Source organism: Peromyscus eremicus, chromosome 1, assembly GCF_949786415.1.
Source record: "Peromyscus eremicus chromosome 1, PerEre_H2_v1, whole genome shotgun sequence".
NCBI lineage: Eukaryota > Metazoa > Chordata > Mammalia > Rodentia > Cricetidae > Peromyscus > Peromyscus eremicus.
Genome location: NC_081416.1, coordinates 81,710,945 through 81,726,684, shown reverse-complemented (window position 1 = coordinate 81,726,684; position 15,740 = coordinate 81,710,945). Strand labels below are relative to the sequence as shown.

General features: G+C 43.8%; 2 protein-coding genes across 4 annotated transcripts in view; one reads left to right on the top strand and one right to left on the bottom strand.

The window, feature by feature from the left end:
- LOC131914899 (cytochrome b-c1 complex subunit 2, mitochondrial) overlaps positions 1–458 on the top strand; it is a 30,094-nt gene extending 29,636 nt beyond the window's left edge. The window contains exon 14 of the mRNA XM_059267678.1: positions 203–458. Within this exon, the coding sequence (XP_059123661.1) occupies positions 203–286 (84 nt within the window). The 3' untranslated portion in view covers positions 287–458. The remainder of the gene's footprint in view (positions 1–202) is intronic.
- Positions 82–13,597, bottom strand: Pdzd9 (PDZ domain containing 9). 3 transcript variants are annotated; one of them, XM_059267691.1, is made up of 4 exons: positions 13,378–13,597; positions 11,604–11,783; positions 7,164–7,353; positions 82–1,590 (listed from the first exon to the last, which is right to left on the bottom strand). In XM_059267691.1, the coding sequence occupies exons 1-4, from the start codon at positions 13,406–13,408 to the stop codon at positions 1,191–1,193; spliced, it is 801 nt and encodes a 266-aa protein (XP_059123674.1). In that variant the 5' UTR covers positions 13,409–13,597; the 3' UTR covers positions 82–1,190. The 3 variants fall into 3 exon arrangements, with proteins under 3 accessions (XP_059123674.1, XP_059123682.1, XP_059123692.1); XM_059267699.1 differs by lacking the exon at positions 11,604–11,783 and having other exon boundaries at positions 13,378–13,582; XM_059267709.1 differs by lacking the exon at positions 13,378–13,597 and having other exon boundaries at positions 7,164–7,216; positions 11,604–11,675.
- Positions 13,598–15,740: the final 2,143 nt, after the last annotated feature.

Below are 15,740 nucleotides of genomic sequence, written 5' to 3'. Positions count from 1 at the left end.
CCTCTCAAAACTGTTCTCATCCGGAGACCGTCTCCTGCTTGCTTAGTTCCCATTCAGAATAAAATACCAACCATCTCACAGTTCATTGTCTTATGAGGCTGTATTACAGAATTGCTGGCTTAGAATGTCTTGTCCATAAACTCAAAATACATGGTTTACTACTGGATGATAGCATTATTTAACTTCCTGTGTTTTGTTTAAGGCTGCAAAAAAGTTTGTTTCTGGCAAGAAGTCAATGGCAGCAAGTGGAAACTTGGGACATACACCTTTTCTTGACGAGCTGTAACAAGTGTATTCAAGTGGAGCCAGCTGAGCCTTTTCTCAGCCCAGACCAGCAAACACATGAAAGTCAGGTCTCTTAACTTAACATTCAACACTTTTCTCAATGAAGTACTTAAAAGCATAAATATGGATAGTTATTGCCAGCTGTCCTAGGACAAATAAAGCATTGTGTGTAAGTGTTTTTCTTGCATTCTTTCTAGGCAGTCACCAGTTATTTATTATATGATGAGACTTTTTTGCTTTAAATGCTTTAAAGAAGACAGTAATACCGTAGTTGAGTTTACCAGTTACATCAATTAAGAAATTTGACAAACTGTTAAAATTGAGGCAGCTCTGAAAGTAAAAGTTCCAGATTATTATTGGTGGCTTTTTAAATTAAAAACAAGTTTAAAATTGCTCATTTGGGGATAACAACAAGTGAAGGGTCTGGGTTTTGCCCCCTTTATTAGATATGTTTCTAAGGACCATCCTTCATTTGTGTCTGACTTTGCTTCCCTGCGGCAGAGTTTTCTCTCCTGTCTCCTTTAAATAATTCTCAGCCTGACATTCCAAGTAAAAGTATCACTGAAAGGGTGGGGGCACGGTTGTAATGTAAACAACCAGCCCAAAACACAAAGAAAACTTTACCTTAAAAAACAAATGGTCAGCCATGATGATTGGGTTCCTCTACTTGATATTCTAAAAGCTGAGTGAATGATGATATGCTTCTGAGAACAGATCTGTGGAACCTGTTAGACCACAGGGAAGGAGGTCCTGAGCTATTAACTGAAGGTCTATGAAGGCTTTTTTGTAGTCCTAGAAGGGCTGCTAAGTGCTGTAGGAATTCTACAAACCTATACATGGTAAGGCACAAAAATTGGATATTTAAAAATAAAAATTTCTGTGGCCACAGATTTGCAAACCAGTACCTAACCAAACTTTGATACCTGCTGACCTTCACCCCGCTCCACCTGTGCATAGTCCTCCAGCCAAAAGGCATCTGAGTTAGAGGAAGCGCCAGAGGAGGAGGAGGAAATGGCATTATCGTGCTCCACCATTGTCCAGTATGGAGAAGGGGCCCTCAGGTCTTTCTTGTCATCTTTGTGAATTACGACATCATGGTTAACACCTTTCCCAACACTAATAGTGTGGTCCTTCTTTTTATATCCATGCCATTCTGTGGAGATTGATATCGGTGTCCTTACGGGGTGATTCCAAACTGATCGAGGATATCTGTAATACTTGAGTCTTTTATCTAGAACTACATCTTCATGGTCATCTCTGCTTACAAAAGACCCATCCTTTGCCTGCTCCGTTGTCTTTGGTGAGCTGAAATGAAGAGTGAATGCAGTATATTCTTAATGTCTTAGAGTTCGCTAACAGAACATATTATAGACTACTTTGTCTCATAAATTTCAAAAAATAAATAAAATATTTGGGGCTAGAGAGATGGCCCCTAAAAGGCAGCTCACAACTGCCTGTAACTCTAGTTCTGGAGGACCCTGTACCTTCTGGCCTCTGTGGAAACTGCACTCAACTTACACATACACACACACAATCAAAAATAAAGCCATTGTTTTTTTCGTGTGTGTGTGTAAACCTAGAAATAAAAATTACCTTCACTATTTTCTGCATCATTGAGTGTTGATGAAATGGATTCTTGGTGCTTGAATACTTTCAGATTTATTGATTTTATGTGGAGTGTTTTACCTGCATGTATATATGTGTGTCATGTGTATGCTGGTACCCATGGATGTCAAATGAGGTTGTTGTATCTACTGGAACTGGAATTATAGATAATCAGTACTTAAACATTTAAAGTCTCCTAACAAAACATTTTATAGCTTTCTTTGATAATCTACAGACATAGGTCAGTACTTTCTGATTCATTGATGAGGCTGCCCACCCCACACACACACACGTACCTCCCCCACTGCTCTAGAGCTCACCCTACCCCACCCCCTAGCTTCAAACACTCAGATCTGCCTACCTCTGCCTCCCAGGTGCTGGGAAGTTTTACCCTTTGAGCTAGAGAAATGTCTGTTAAAGGTTCAGGATCACATTTTAAAATACCTTTTAATTTTTTTCCCAACCATAAGTATAAATCCTGCCTTATTATTTCACACTACTTTAAAAGAAACCTTTACAATTTAAGCCAGACCACGGACTAGACTCTTATGAGGCCTTAAAAGATGAACTAATTTCATTGTGCTTTGAGTGACAGGTTCAGTCTGGCCCTCTAGACCAGAACTCTGTTCTCATGGGTCATATAGCAAAGATAACCTATTACCAGGGGAGTCAGGCAATGGTGAGCTTCAAGATTCTTCAGCTTGCTAGCCGTTAGTAATTCTGGGGTGTGTTTCTTTTTCCCCTAGACAATATTACACAGGCTGTCAATCTACTTGTTGTGGATCACAGATACTGGTTTGTGCAGCATTCTTACCCACATCTGTTATCACCAAGTTTTCAAGGCTTTTCTTTTCCAACTTGCCCCTGTCCATGGTTTGATTGTTAAAACATGGACGATGCTTGGACTCTGCTAGCTCACCTTGCTGTTACATCCCAGAACAGATACTGGCCCCTGACCTTACTCATCCTGGTGCTCCTGCCCAGCAGACCCAAAACTGGCCCTGTGCTTATAGCTCTGTTTCTAAGAATTTAAGCAACTTTTCCTAAAGTTTCTCTCTTCTATTAATGATGGTATTGAGTAGAGTTTTGTTACACACAGCTAGTCTTAAAGGGTATGAAAGGAAGTCAAACGATCTTGGGACTATGATTGTTTCTCTCTGCCGCATGCAGACCTCCCTGAACAGCCAAGGAATGGAGGTAAAAAACAATCCGTGTTACCTTTTTTTTTTTTCAGTTTCAGTAGGTATCCTTGGTAGACAGTAGCCAAGGGTACTTGATAAGTCTAGGCTCTTATTAACCTGGCACTAGATGATAAAGGCCCAACCAGCAATTCGGGGTTAGCTGGAAACAGTTAACCTCTACAGAGTGATAGATGAAAGGCATAGCCTTTACCATGTGCACACAGCATCTGCCCCTGACAGTCTACTAACTGAAAGAACCTTTCCTACCCCCGGGCCTTCCATGTCCCCATCACATGTGTTACTAAGATTCTTTAACTGTGCTTTGCCTAACTGAGGAAGGAATTCAGAATGTACATTGTATTGTTTAGGGGCATTAGCCTTATATATATATGTTATGCTACTTATCTCTTTGCTTTTAAAGAAAAAAATCTTCTGTCCTTAAATTTGATACTCTGATTTCAAATTCCTCACTGTGATATAAATACTTAAAGTTGCCAGGCAATGGTGACACACTCCTTTAATCCCAGAACTTCAGGAGGCAGAGGCAGGTAGGTCTATGTAAGTTTGGCCATCCTGATCTACAGAGCAAGTTCCAGAATAGTCAGAGCTACACAGAGAAACCCTTTCTCAAATAAACAAACAATAAAAAACTTAGGAGCAACACTCTCCAATATGAGGGCTTCCAGCTCCATGTGGCTGTTGACTTTAAATTAATTACATTTTGATAAAATTTTAAATTCCTTAGTTGCATATCTAAGGGCTTAATAGCCACATGTGTGGCAAGTTTATACGTATTTCTGGGCCCTTCATTTTTTCTAAAGTGAGAGTTAAAACGGTAACAAGAGCCAGGTGTGGTGCATATGCATGCCTTTAATTCTAGCACTTGGGAGGTAGAAATAGGCAGATCTATGTAAGTTCAAGGCCATCCTGATCTGCATAGTTCCAGGACAACCAGAGAAAAAAGATTGGGGGCTGGAGAGATGGCTCAGTAATTAAGAGCATTGACTGCTCTTCCAGAGGACCAAGGTTCAGTTCCCAACATCCACATGGCAGCTTACAACTGTCTGTAACTCCAGTTCCAGGGGACTTGACACCTTCACATAGATATACACATAGGCAAAACACCAGTGCACAGAAAAAAATTTTTTTAAAAAGGTTGACAAGAGAATTAAATAGTACTAATAGAGAATTAGGAAGTACTGTTGCAGTGCACAGGATGCAGTAAGCAATGAATAAGTATTCGCTGTTATTTATGATTTATAGTTAAATACTGATTTTAAAAAGACATTTTCCCAATCTGCTTCATCTGAAGTGGCTGCTGCTCTCCCACTCAGGCCTGCACCATCACCACGTGGGATCACAGGTCCATCTGATTTTTTAGGAGAAATCAAAGATACTGATTCTTTCCATGAAATATTTGCAGACTTGGCATATAATTAAAATACTTTTCATTTTTAAAATTTTGAAATATGCAGAAAACACACCAAAAAAATTTTTTTTTAATCTACAAAACCTTTGATGGCTACCATTCATGTCAAGAAATACTGTTACAGCTACTGGCTAAACCTCCCACACATCTCCCTTGCTAAGTCACTGCTCTTTCTAGGTGGCGAGCTGTGCAAAGGACACCTGTGGGCTACATCTGACTCTTGGGTCCCAAGTTTGGGCATCTGAAGTAAGGCTGATGTGTAAAGGTCATTTTCTGGTCTTAGTCTCTAGCTGTATTTCTGAGCAATGCACAGCTACAGAGACTGTCTCTTAAGAACTTCTGATGGATTAAGAGCTGCTCTTGTAGCGAAGTCCTGGATTTAACATTGAAGAAAGAGCCTCATGTTCTAAGCACCCCTGGAACACTGCTTTTAGAAATGTGATCACATCAATGATTTAATTAAAATTGGAACCATTATGGAGAGACACAGTGCTATGAACACACATGGCAGGTGGTTCTGACTGTACCAACACTTGTAGGAAGGCCTCAGAAAGTTTGCACTGATCTTTGTAGAAATGAACAACAGTGTAAGGGGTGTGAAAAGCTGAAGGACCAGAGAACTAGAGAGATGGGGAGAGCCTAATGAGATGGAGCTGAAATGGTACCCCTTCAGGCCACAGAACAGCATTGAAAACAGTGTACGGACTTTGGCATTTATCCTAAGAACAAGAGATCCTAACGTTCTTAACCTGAAATATGCCATGGTCATATTTGCATTATAAAAGGGTCATCCTGAGCCAGGCGGTGGTGACACACGCCTTTAATCCCAGCACTGGGGAGGCAGAGGCAGGCGAATCTCCGTGAGTGCAAAGCCAGCCTGGTTTACAGAGTGAGATCCAGGACAGGCACCAAAGCTACACAGAGAAACCCTGTCTCAAAACAAACAAGCCAACAAAAAAAAAAAGTTCTTCAGCCACACATTTCTCACCATTACCATGTGCTGTCAAAGCACATGGGACCAAATGACCATTGACAAAACTCTTTGAAACTGTGAACAAAAATAAATTCTTAAGTTACTCTGGCATGTGTTTTGGTCACATAAATGGAGAAAGAAAGAAAAAAACTGATACAACTGGCTTTTGATTCCAAGGATAAATTGGGGGAGGGGAGAGTGCCATACATCTAAATGGAGATAAGTGAGTGATTTAAGATGAGTGGAGATAATATACGTTGCCAGTGCTTAGTGTATGGATAGTAACAGAAACCAAAGGCACTGAGAGAGCCTCGGAAACAGAAGAGCCAAAGACAGCTTTGAGGAACTAGGGGAAGAACCCTGAGGTAAAAGGAAAATAGGGGAGAGTGATTTCACAGAAAACTGGGGAAGATCTGTCAAGGGTGGGAATAAAAGGATTGGGTACTTGCAAAGAGTCTAATGCTGCTTAAAAGGCAAGCAAAATAAAGATGAGTCCATTGGAATTGTCATTTGAAGGTAGCGGATGGCCTGGAAATAGGCCTTGGCTGAGAAGAGATTAAAGCAATGCCTATATTGGAGTGCCTGAGATGTGTGTCTCCTGAGGAAATGGAGAGCCCTATCAGCTTTCTCATCAAATTAGAAGGGAGAGCAGGAAGAGGAGTGGAGCTAGTGTTTACTAAGAAGGGAGAAGCTTATAAAAGGGCATTGTGCTGGTTGGGTTTTGTCAACTTGACACAAACTTAGACATATCTGGAAAGAGGGACTCAATTGGAACAACGTCTCCATAAAGTTGGGTATTCCCTTGGGATGGGAGGGCGCAGCCCATTGTGGGTGGTGCCACCCCTGGCCAGATGGCTGTAGATGGTCTAAGAAAGCAAACTGAAAGCCAGTAAGCAGCATTCCTCCACATCCTCTTGAGTTCCTGCCCTGATTTCATTTGAATGATGGACTGTGATGTGGAAGTATAATGAAAATAAACCCTTTCCTCTGCAAATTGCTTTTGGTCATGGTGTTTTGTCATAGCAATAGACACCCTAACTAAGACAGGTGTAAATGTTATTGAGAAGGATCCAGAAAGTTAATGCAAGAGAGAGAAGAGGAAGTAGGGTTTTCAGCACTGTGTGTGTTCTTACCCCTGTGGAGGTCAGGTTGACGGCAGGTATCCCTGTATCACATTCTACCTTTTTGAGAAAGAGTCTCTCGCTGAACTGGCAGCTCACCAGTTGGGCTAGACTGGCTGGCTGGCCAACAAGCTCTGAGAGTGTTCTGTCTTCCCTGCCACCTCTGGAGTTAGACATATTTCACCACCCCCAGCTTTTCCATGGGTGCCAGGGATCCAAACACAAGTCCTTATGCTCTCACAGCAAGCACTTCACCCACTAAGCCAGTTAGTTCCCAGCCCCATCTCAACCTGCGTTTCAGGGCTGACAGACAGGCTGCACTGATACAGTGCGGGGAGATTTGGGGACAGAGTACCCAGTTAATGACTGCTGACTGAGTGCCTTTATAACTACCACTCCCTTGTATGAGGTCCTGCGGAATGTCCTATAGAATGTAGTTCACTAAGGCCTCATAGTGTAGCCAGCCCTCCTCCCATGGTTCTGACCATTTGATGGTTCTCACATTAAACCAGAACCCTGCACCTCACAGGCCTGGGTTTCATATCATTGTCCTAAAGTAAACTACTTACTGTGGGACTGGAAATTTGGTCTCGGGGATTAAGTCATACACATCTTGCCATTCCTGGGGGATGTCAATAAAGTCTCGGTAAGCCTTGATTTGTAGCACTGTTCCTATGGTGATATTTTGCAAAAGCTTTAAAAATTCACGGAGGGTATATCCTAACACGTTAGCATGTCCAACACTAATCAGAACATCACCTGAAAAGGGAAAAAAGGTTAAATTACCATAATGGGTTGAAAAGAGCCATCCATACTGATCAGTGGCTTTATTGAAATATTTTATGGATTCATATGCTGGTTTATTTTGACCAAAGCCTGGCTTCCATCTTGGCTTACTAAGAACATTCTCCTCCCACATGAGTGTTCTTGGCATGATAAAGATGCCTACCCTAGTTCTTTAATAGCATTTTTGAGACATTTCTGAAGTTCTTAGCTGGTAAGTTCTTAGCCTCTGGTAAAGACGCTAAAACCTTTTAAAACCCAAACCATTTAGATTTAAGATTCTAAACACAGTGAAATGGGTGGCTGTAACTAGTAAAAGAGAAGCCACTTTCCATTCTACCTGCCTGGGATCACCAAGCCCTCCACAGCAAATAAGCTAAACCAAGCACAAAGCCTTCTGTTTGTGCTCTGCCCCTGTCCTAAATTAAGTCAGCCAAATAACTGTATGATAATTAGATAATTAGCTTCTATCAATTATGCGTATGATATGTACATGCAGAAAGTGTGTTGACTTCAAACAATCTAAACTTGTTCTGCCCCCTCGCCTCTACCTCTTCAGCATATCCCACTACAGTGCACCACTACAACCTGGAGAATTGATTCAAAACACTGAGCGCAGGACCCCCTTGTTTAAAACACGCTATGTGGGGAATTGTGATGATCAACCATGGAGCTTCGAGCACCCAGCAGGTGGAAAGAGATAAATACCTTAACAAAAACCTAGGTCCCCAAAAGGAAAGCTAAAAGGATCAATTTTTCACTTGTATGGACTTAACCCACTCCACCAGCTTCCACCAGCTACAGTGAATATCTGTAAACTGAACCTGCATTGGGATGATGGGAGCATCCAGATCTCTGGACCCTTTGGTCTCTCCCCAAGCCTGGTTCTCCAGATTTTTTGGGCAATTCAGTCAGATACTACCCTAAATTAAGTGCCTTAGCAATACCGTTTCCTGTTGCTTGTCATAAGGAGCATGAATACTAGCATTTAGCCAAGCCCATAAGGAGGGATACAGAAGGTTTGCACTTAGAGGACAGATTGACTCTGGGGAAAGTATTAGTTATCAGTACTTCTCGGGGGGAGCAGATGAAGTCCTGAGTGTATTGTTGACACGGGCAAGGCCTTGTCAAGGATCCCAATACACATGGAAGTGGCAAAGCCTTCCTTAGGTGAGGCTCAGAAGCATGACAAAAACTTCCTTTGGTTCAAGTACGAGCGTTTTGACCAGTGTGCAAAAACTTAGCAACTTCAGCTTCCTCCTCTTGGATGACTGCAAGCTGACAGTCCTCATTTACAGAGACCTCCTACTGAGACTGGCTGACTCCTCTTTCTTGTGCTGTACACAGTCATACTCCCCATCAGAGTGAGCACAGCCCACCCAACCCTAGCTTCTCTGTGTGTCTGTGGTTCCCTCAGTGTTGAACTTTCTTGATTCCTGTATTGCCTGTCAGGACCTTATGACTGATACAGGATGACAAGTTACCCGTCTGTGCATGTGAAGCTAGGAGCTCTCAGTAACCTTCATCCCAAGACAGGTGAAACCTAAGCTCAGAGAGAGGGGTCAGGAAGAGGCTGGTGCTGGATCCCACTGCAGGCTAGTCAGGAGTTACACTGGTCCTGAGGGAGTGTCCAAGCACTGCCAGGGACACATTTCTTTAGTGTGAGATTCTATTAGAAATAAAAGTTTGCATTGTTCTAGAAAGCAAGTACGTAGAAAGTCTGAGGAATCCTTCTGCATTGGTTTTGAGAACTAGATGGGGGATAAAGCCAGCCACATAACTGAGCTGGACACAGTAGCACATGCCTTAAAACCAATATTCAAAAGGCTGAATGGCAGCACAGGCCTTTAATCCCAGCACTTGGAGGCAAAGGCAGGCAGATCTCTAAGAGTTCGAGGCCAGCCTGATCTACAAAGTGAATTCCAGACCAAGGCTACACATGGGAACCCTGTCTTGAAAAAACAACCAAAAAGGCTGAGGCAGGAAGATGGACCATTCAAGGCCAGCCTGAGCTACATAGTGAGACTGTCTTAAAAAGCAAGGCAAACAAAACCAAAGCATGTACTGAAAGTAACTTCGGAATGAAGCAAGGTTTCTCTCGGAGCTACCTGCAGGCTGTGCAGTATGAAACAGCTGCTCTTCCTGCTGAGGTTAATTACAGTAACAAAGTTACCCTCTTAGGATGAACTCATGTGCCTGATGTTAAAAGGGGTGTTTATAGCTAAAAACTATGGCTTGGCATCCTGCTTAATTATGTTGTAAGAGGGTGACTTTTATCAAGAGAACAGAAAATAAACAGCTTAATTTCCTGACCGGTCTGGCTTTAAACCAAATACGTTGGGGTATGAATGTGATTGCTCTGGCAGGAGATATTAACACTGCCTTTCATAGACACCAACTGGGTATTTATGAACACTAACCTCATAATGCATCTTTTTTTTTCTGCTTTAATAGGCTGTAGGAATGACATTGTATAAGCCTGTTTAGATTGCCTATATTAATCAACTGTGTAGCGGCCACACCACTACTGAAAAATAGGTTTTCTTTTTCTCTGTTCTTTCCAACAAGGACGTAAGTTGTACGCATTTTGTATGGTTAGGATCACATTTGTTTAGCTCTCCACTGTTAGTAAACAGGACCTGGACATGGAAAGGAATTAAGGAAATGCAGAATGAATGAATGAGCCTGGGTATGGCTCACTGAATGAATGAAGAAGCCAATGCATGGCTACTGTCCACTGTCAAGGCCGTATTCATATTTTCAAGCTGTAGTAGTATCTTAAGGCTTTGTATATCAGACAGACACAGAAAACCAACACCAAATTAGCAAATCAAGATAAAATACGGAAGACAAAGGACATGTGAATGAGAAATAACAGGGCTGGCAGGTGTCAAAGAAGGAGCGAATCCCATGATTGCCGTCAAAAAGGATGGAAAAGCAGCCTTTGAAACCTAGACACTGAACAGTAACTGGCTTCCATGAAGAGATTTGGTGCCCAGAATGTCTGCATTGAAATCTCACTTCTTTCCAGGAAAGCCAGGCTAGCTACACAGAGAAACCTATTTTCAAAAATCAAAAAGAAAAAGAAAGGAAAAAAGAAAGAAAGAAATCTCACTTCTGCTCATTAGGCCATTGGTAACATGGTATGGGTTTTCTAGGTCATGGATTCAAATCTGACCTTTGGCCGCAATCCTTGTGCTATATATAAGGTAGAGAATGATCAAGGGAGACCCCCAACATCGGTCTGTGGCCTCTGTATACTCCTCACACATATATATGCAGAAAAGCTCATCTCTAAAAGACAACTAGCTATAGAGAAGCCATAAGAATGAGAATTGGCAATATTTCTAGAGTACTTGTTTCTAAAGCTCTTCACAGTATTTTACCACATCCTAATAACCTCGAACAAAAATGAGATTCTCCCAATTTAGATATGAAGTCACTGAGGCTTGAAAGACTGACCTTGCCAAGGTCACAGAATGAGAAAGTAACAGATCTTGGACCTGATTTCAGAACAAATGGCCTCAAGTGGGTTTTCCCTCTCATGATTTCATCCCACTGTGCCTCCCCCTCTCCTCGGCACAGCACCAGGGCCAAAACAGATCCTGGGAAAACATGTCTTGCATCAGACAGAAAATGCATTCCCCCAGAGACCTGAGAAGTTAGGTGATCCTGATGAGACCCTTGGGCTTGGAATCTCAGAGGGAGGGTTTAAATTCCAACTCCTAGGTGTACCTGGGCAAGTTCCTAAGTAGCTATATATTTGCAGAGTGCTTTAGTGCAGAATATACCCCTGGGACTGTTGAGAAGGTGAAATGAGATCATTTGTCTCCACATGGTAGCTATGATTAACACCTCCCAGGAAAGAAGAAATCTTTATGCAGTCGTGAGCTGTGGAGTGACGCTGGGTCTATGTTTGTCTCCCACTTACTGGATGAAAGTGAACCGGCGAGGAAGACTCTGCCACTAAGCTTCAGTCTCCTCACCTGCAAAAAGATGGTGAGAACACACCCACCTAGAGTGTTACTAAAAACCAAATGAATAGCGAGCAGCTGCTGAGTATACCCACGCTAGCAACTGACGGGCCCATAGCGAATTCTTAGACAATGTCGTAGCCGCATGCTGACTCCCTGAAGGCTATCCAAGACTGCTGGGGGCCTACTTCATATTTCTATGGCTTGCAGCAGAAGGCAGGTGGGAAGGAGGCACGTGGGAACCACAGTCACCTGGCTGGAGTATCCCATCACTGGCTGCAGCCCCTTTATTGATGAGGTGACTAATCTGGAGGTAAGGCCCATTCTGGATGATGATCAGGCCCAATCCCAGGCTGCCCACGGTGAGTTTGGTCTGCTTCACTTTGTTCAAGCTGTGTACAGACGCCTTGCCCTTGAGGCTGTATCCTTTTTCTAACAGAACAAGAGGAACTTGTTTCAGTCATTTATCAAGACAACAGCATAGCCGTGGTGCTGTGGAGTTCTGAGACTGCACTTGGGGGGCACTTATCCAGTCAGTTACCTAGTCTTCAGTTTCCCCTTTTGGAAAATGAATGTTGTAAAGGGTGTGGAAGTTAAACAGGACCGTTAAAGGGCTACTGTACAGTGCTAGTACATCATGGGTGCTTAATATCAGTTATTATTATCATCATCCATTCACTTTGGAAATATTTACTGATGCAAGCAGTGTACTCAGGCCCTGGGTTTACTATGGGTTCATTGCCCTCGTGGATCTTAGAGCCTAGTAGAGGACAGAGCTGTCTGTCTGTTATGCAAACACAAATTGGATGCTAAATAGGAAGAAAAGGCAGAGCGCCCTGAGGGTAAACAGCAGGACACCTAAGTTTCACATAGGGATAAGGACTGTGTTTCCCTGAAGGAGTAAGTATGGATCAAGGTGAGAGAACCAACAAGCTAGATGGGAGGGAGCAAACAGGAGCAAGGTTCTATGTCAGGAAGGAACCAGCCTTGATGGGGACGTGAAGGAGCAGCACCGGGAAGGTGGTGGGAGGTTCACTGCCTGGCAGATAGGCCGCCATCCAGTTGTACCTAAAGGAAATCGTGGAAGTCATTTAAGCTGGACATGATCACATTGTCATTGTTTTAAATAAAATCACCATGCTGGCTGCTGTGTGGTATGTGGAACCCAGAATGGAGCTGGGAAATGAAAAAGCAGACTGCAGTCACTCGGCATGTCACAGCCCTGGCAATTGAAATGGACCGTGGTAGATGTACACAGCATCCGGGAGGAAATATATCACTCCACACACAACTCCTTCTGTAAGGGCCAGTGATGCTCTGAAATTCACCAGGCCTTGGCTGAGTCTGTGTGTTGTATGATCTGGATCACTGCTAAGATGGGCTTCCCAGCTTCCCAGAGCCAGCAGTGGGGACTCATGAGGCTCATGGCTGTCCTCAAAACAAATGTCCTTGCTGGACAACTCCAACAACTTCAGTTGGAGAGCTGAAGCTTACAAGTTAAATGTGCTTAAAAAGTAATCTTGTTTTGAAAGATAGCAGTGGAGTGGACAAGGTGGAGCAGCAGCCGAGTCTAACAACCTGAATTCAATCTCCAGAACCCACATGGAAGAGAACTGACTCCCACAATACCCCCACTCTCTGTCGCACACACAGATATAATTTTAAAAATTTAAGGACAGCCGAGTGAAAGGATTCCCTCTATACCTGATTCCACATTTAGCCATTCTCCATGGAAAAAGCAAAATTTTAGAAAACATGGGAAGCACCAGAAATCGCGGTGGAAAAAGGGCAGGTACAAGATAATTTAGGGGAGGTGAACATGTTCCCTCACCAGATTGTGGTGGTGGTTAAGAGTGTCATATATTTGTCGAAAGTCAGAGCTGTCCACCAAAAAAGAATAGCTCGTTGTATCTTGAGGAACAAACAGTGGTAAGAGATTCCCACGTGTGACCGCCATTTTACAGGAGAGGGAAATCTAGGGAGGCTTGGAACCCAAGGCATCCCCTTTTCCTATTTCTCCATTTACCATTTTTGCTTTTGAGGGAGCCCTTCTCCATTGCCCAGGGCGGGGCTCTCTTGATCCTCCCAGGAATCTGTCCAACCTCCAACTGTTTGGAATCCTGGAGGCAGAAGAAAGGACCGCAGGCCACGGGGAATCATTGGCGCCGCCCGTTCCTCAGAATGGCCGCCAGGGGGCGCTGCAAGGCTGCTTCTCAGCTTTTGGGCCGCCGGGTAGTCGTTTCAAGGCTGCAGTAGATAGACCCTGGAAAACGTGGAGTGGAACAACTCCAATGTAGAGTGTGAAAATTTATATGGGAAAAAAGGAAAGTTCTGCAGGAACGAGCAGAGTGCCTGCTTCACATAAGGCTCTTCATTCATTAATGGGGAAAGTGGGGACAGGGCAAGAGCAAAGGGGAGAGGGCCTCCAAATGTGAGCAACAACATTGCCGGAGGACCGACCGTAGAAGATCCCAGAGTCCCCTTTCATGGTGGTATCAAAATATTGTCACATCAACCACGCTAATTGCCTTCCCAGTGCACTTTTTTTATTCGTGTGTGTTTTAGATGAGAAGGGGCCAAGAATGGCCCCAAAACAATGAGTCACTATTAGAAGATGGATTATTGCTTCCTTTGCTTTCCCAAAATAATCCTTCCTCCCCCACACATTCACCCATACAACAAAAATTCACTGGAAGCCAGTCTGCGGCTTCTGGAGACGCTGAGGACATGAGAGTATATGAGAAAAACATGGACTTTACCCTCTTGGAACACACACACACACACACACACACACACACACACACATGCACACGTGCACACACGTGCACATTTTCTCCCCAAGACAGGGTTTCTCTGTGTAGCCCTGGCTGTCCAGGAACTCACTCTGTAGACCAGGCTGTGCTTGAACTCAGAGATCCACCTGTGTCTGCCTCCCGAATGCTGGGATTAAAGACGTGAGCTGCCACTGCAGGGCCAGAACTTGTATTTTTAATACAGATGAAGGGGAAAATTTTAGGAAACTATAAATTATGGAAAATAAATTCTAGAAGATAAAATAGTATAGTGAAGTAGTGGGTCACCACTCTGATGAAAGAAAAAGTAACCACCTTGCTGCAAAGTATATAGCCCTTTAACAAATAGCAAGCAACACCTATTGGAAGTCAGGCTGTGCCAAGACTTTTAGGGCAAACCTGGGTAGGTCTCAGCTTAGTCTTCTCTTTTTCTAGCTCTGGCCAAACAACAAAGCAGGACAGATTTTCATTGGCTAGATCCCATCTTCTAGAGTTTCAGGCAAAGGGTACCTCCCACTGCATTTCTTGTGATACACCACCTTTTCCAGTACGGCAGGAATCTACTCAGGACCCAAGGGTACTTAATCACAATGTGCATCCTTTACCTCCATCTTCCTGCCGGCAGGAGAATGATGAGAACATGTGGGGATAATGCACATTAGCCTTCTGTCCTTCTTGGGAGGGAAAAATCTCTTTGAGTAGATGCCAAGTTCAACCCTAACTAGGAGGAATGTGTGACACAAACTCCCAAGGACACTGTGCTGTCTAGACTTCCTTTCAGAGATAAGTAACTTGACCTTCCCCTCTCCCCTCCATCTCCTGTTGCTCCCTGTTGCCCAGGATCCCATGTCCCTAGAGCAGCTAGCAGTAAGTGGCCAGTGCAGGGTCATCCCAGAGCTCCCAGCAAACCTAGCTGTGGCCCTGCCATGGCTGCCCTATAACCTGACTCTCTGTCCAGTCCTGTTTCTTTTCCTCCACCCAGAGATATGGAGCTCGAAAGCATTCGCTAATAACTCCTCGCAACTCAACCTCTTTTCCAGAGAACCCAACCCACAGCATCAAGTGCTAGAGATAACCTGAAGTGTAGCTGCTAAGAAGAGATTCAGGAGCTGAACCACCCAACGGAAAGAGGACCAATCGTTAGGAGGAGAACTTGGGCTGTCTCTGACACAGGGAACCCCTAGAATGCAAAATGTTTCTTTACAAATGGGGTAGTGTAACAGAGGAAGAAAATGTACTAACATGGATCGTGAACACATGACAAGACCCCCCTCAGGCCAGGAGTTGTCAACAACAGCAGTCCCTAGAAAAGCAGCAGACTGCTGCTACTCTCAGGAACGGGGAGCGATGTGTGGCACTCAACTAATCCATCTGGGTGTCACAGTCCTCTCCCGTCCTGCTTCTTACAGTGGGTGACTGTAAGAACTGCATCTTAAAAGGTGGAGAGCAGCATTGGGGGGCTCAGACATGGGGAAGTGAGGGTCTAAGCCACCCCAACACGTAAGTCACATAAGAGGTTCCGACAAGAGATAAGAGGAATTGTGGGTAAGAGAGGATCAGTTTTGCCTCAAGATAGCAGTGCCCCCCTGGTAAGAAG

Excerpts from the sequence above, each read along its gene's own strand:
- Pdzd9 (XM_059267691.1), bottom strand. The coding sequence starts at position 13,408 with ATGGAGAAGGGCTCCCTCAAAAGCAAAAATG. Across the intron at positions 11,784-13,377 it reads CTCCCTCAAAAGCAAAAATG|AAAAAGGATACAGCCTCAAG; the intron begins GTAAATGGAGAA and ends TTGTTCTGTTAG. Across the intron at positions 1,591-7,163 it reads ACCAAATTTCCAGTCCCACA|CTCACCAAAGACAACGGAGC; the intron begins GTAAGTAGTTTA and ends TCTTCATTTCAG.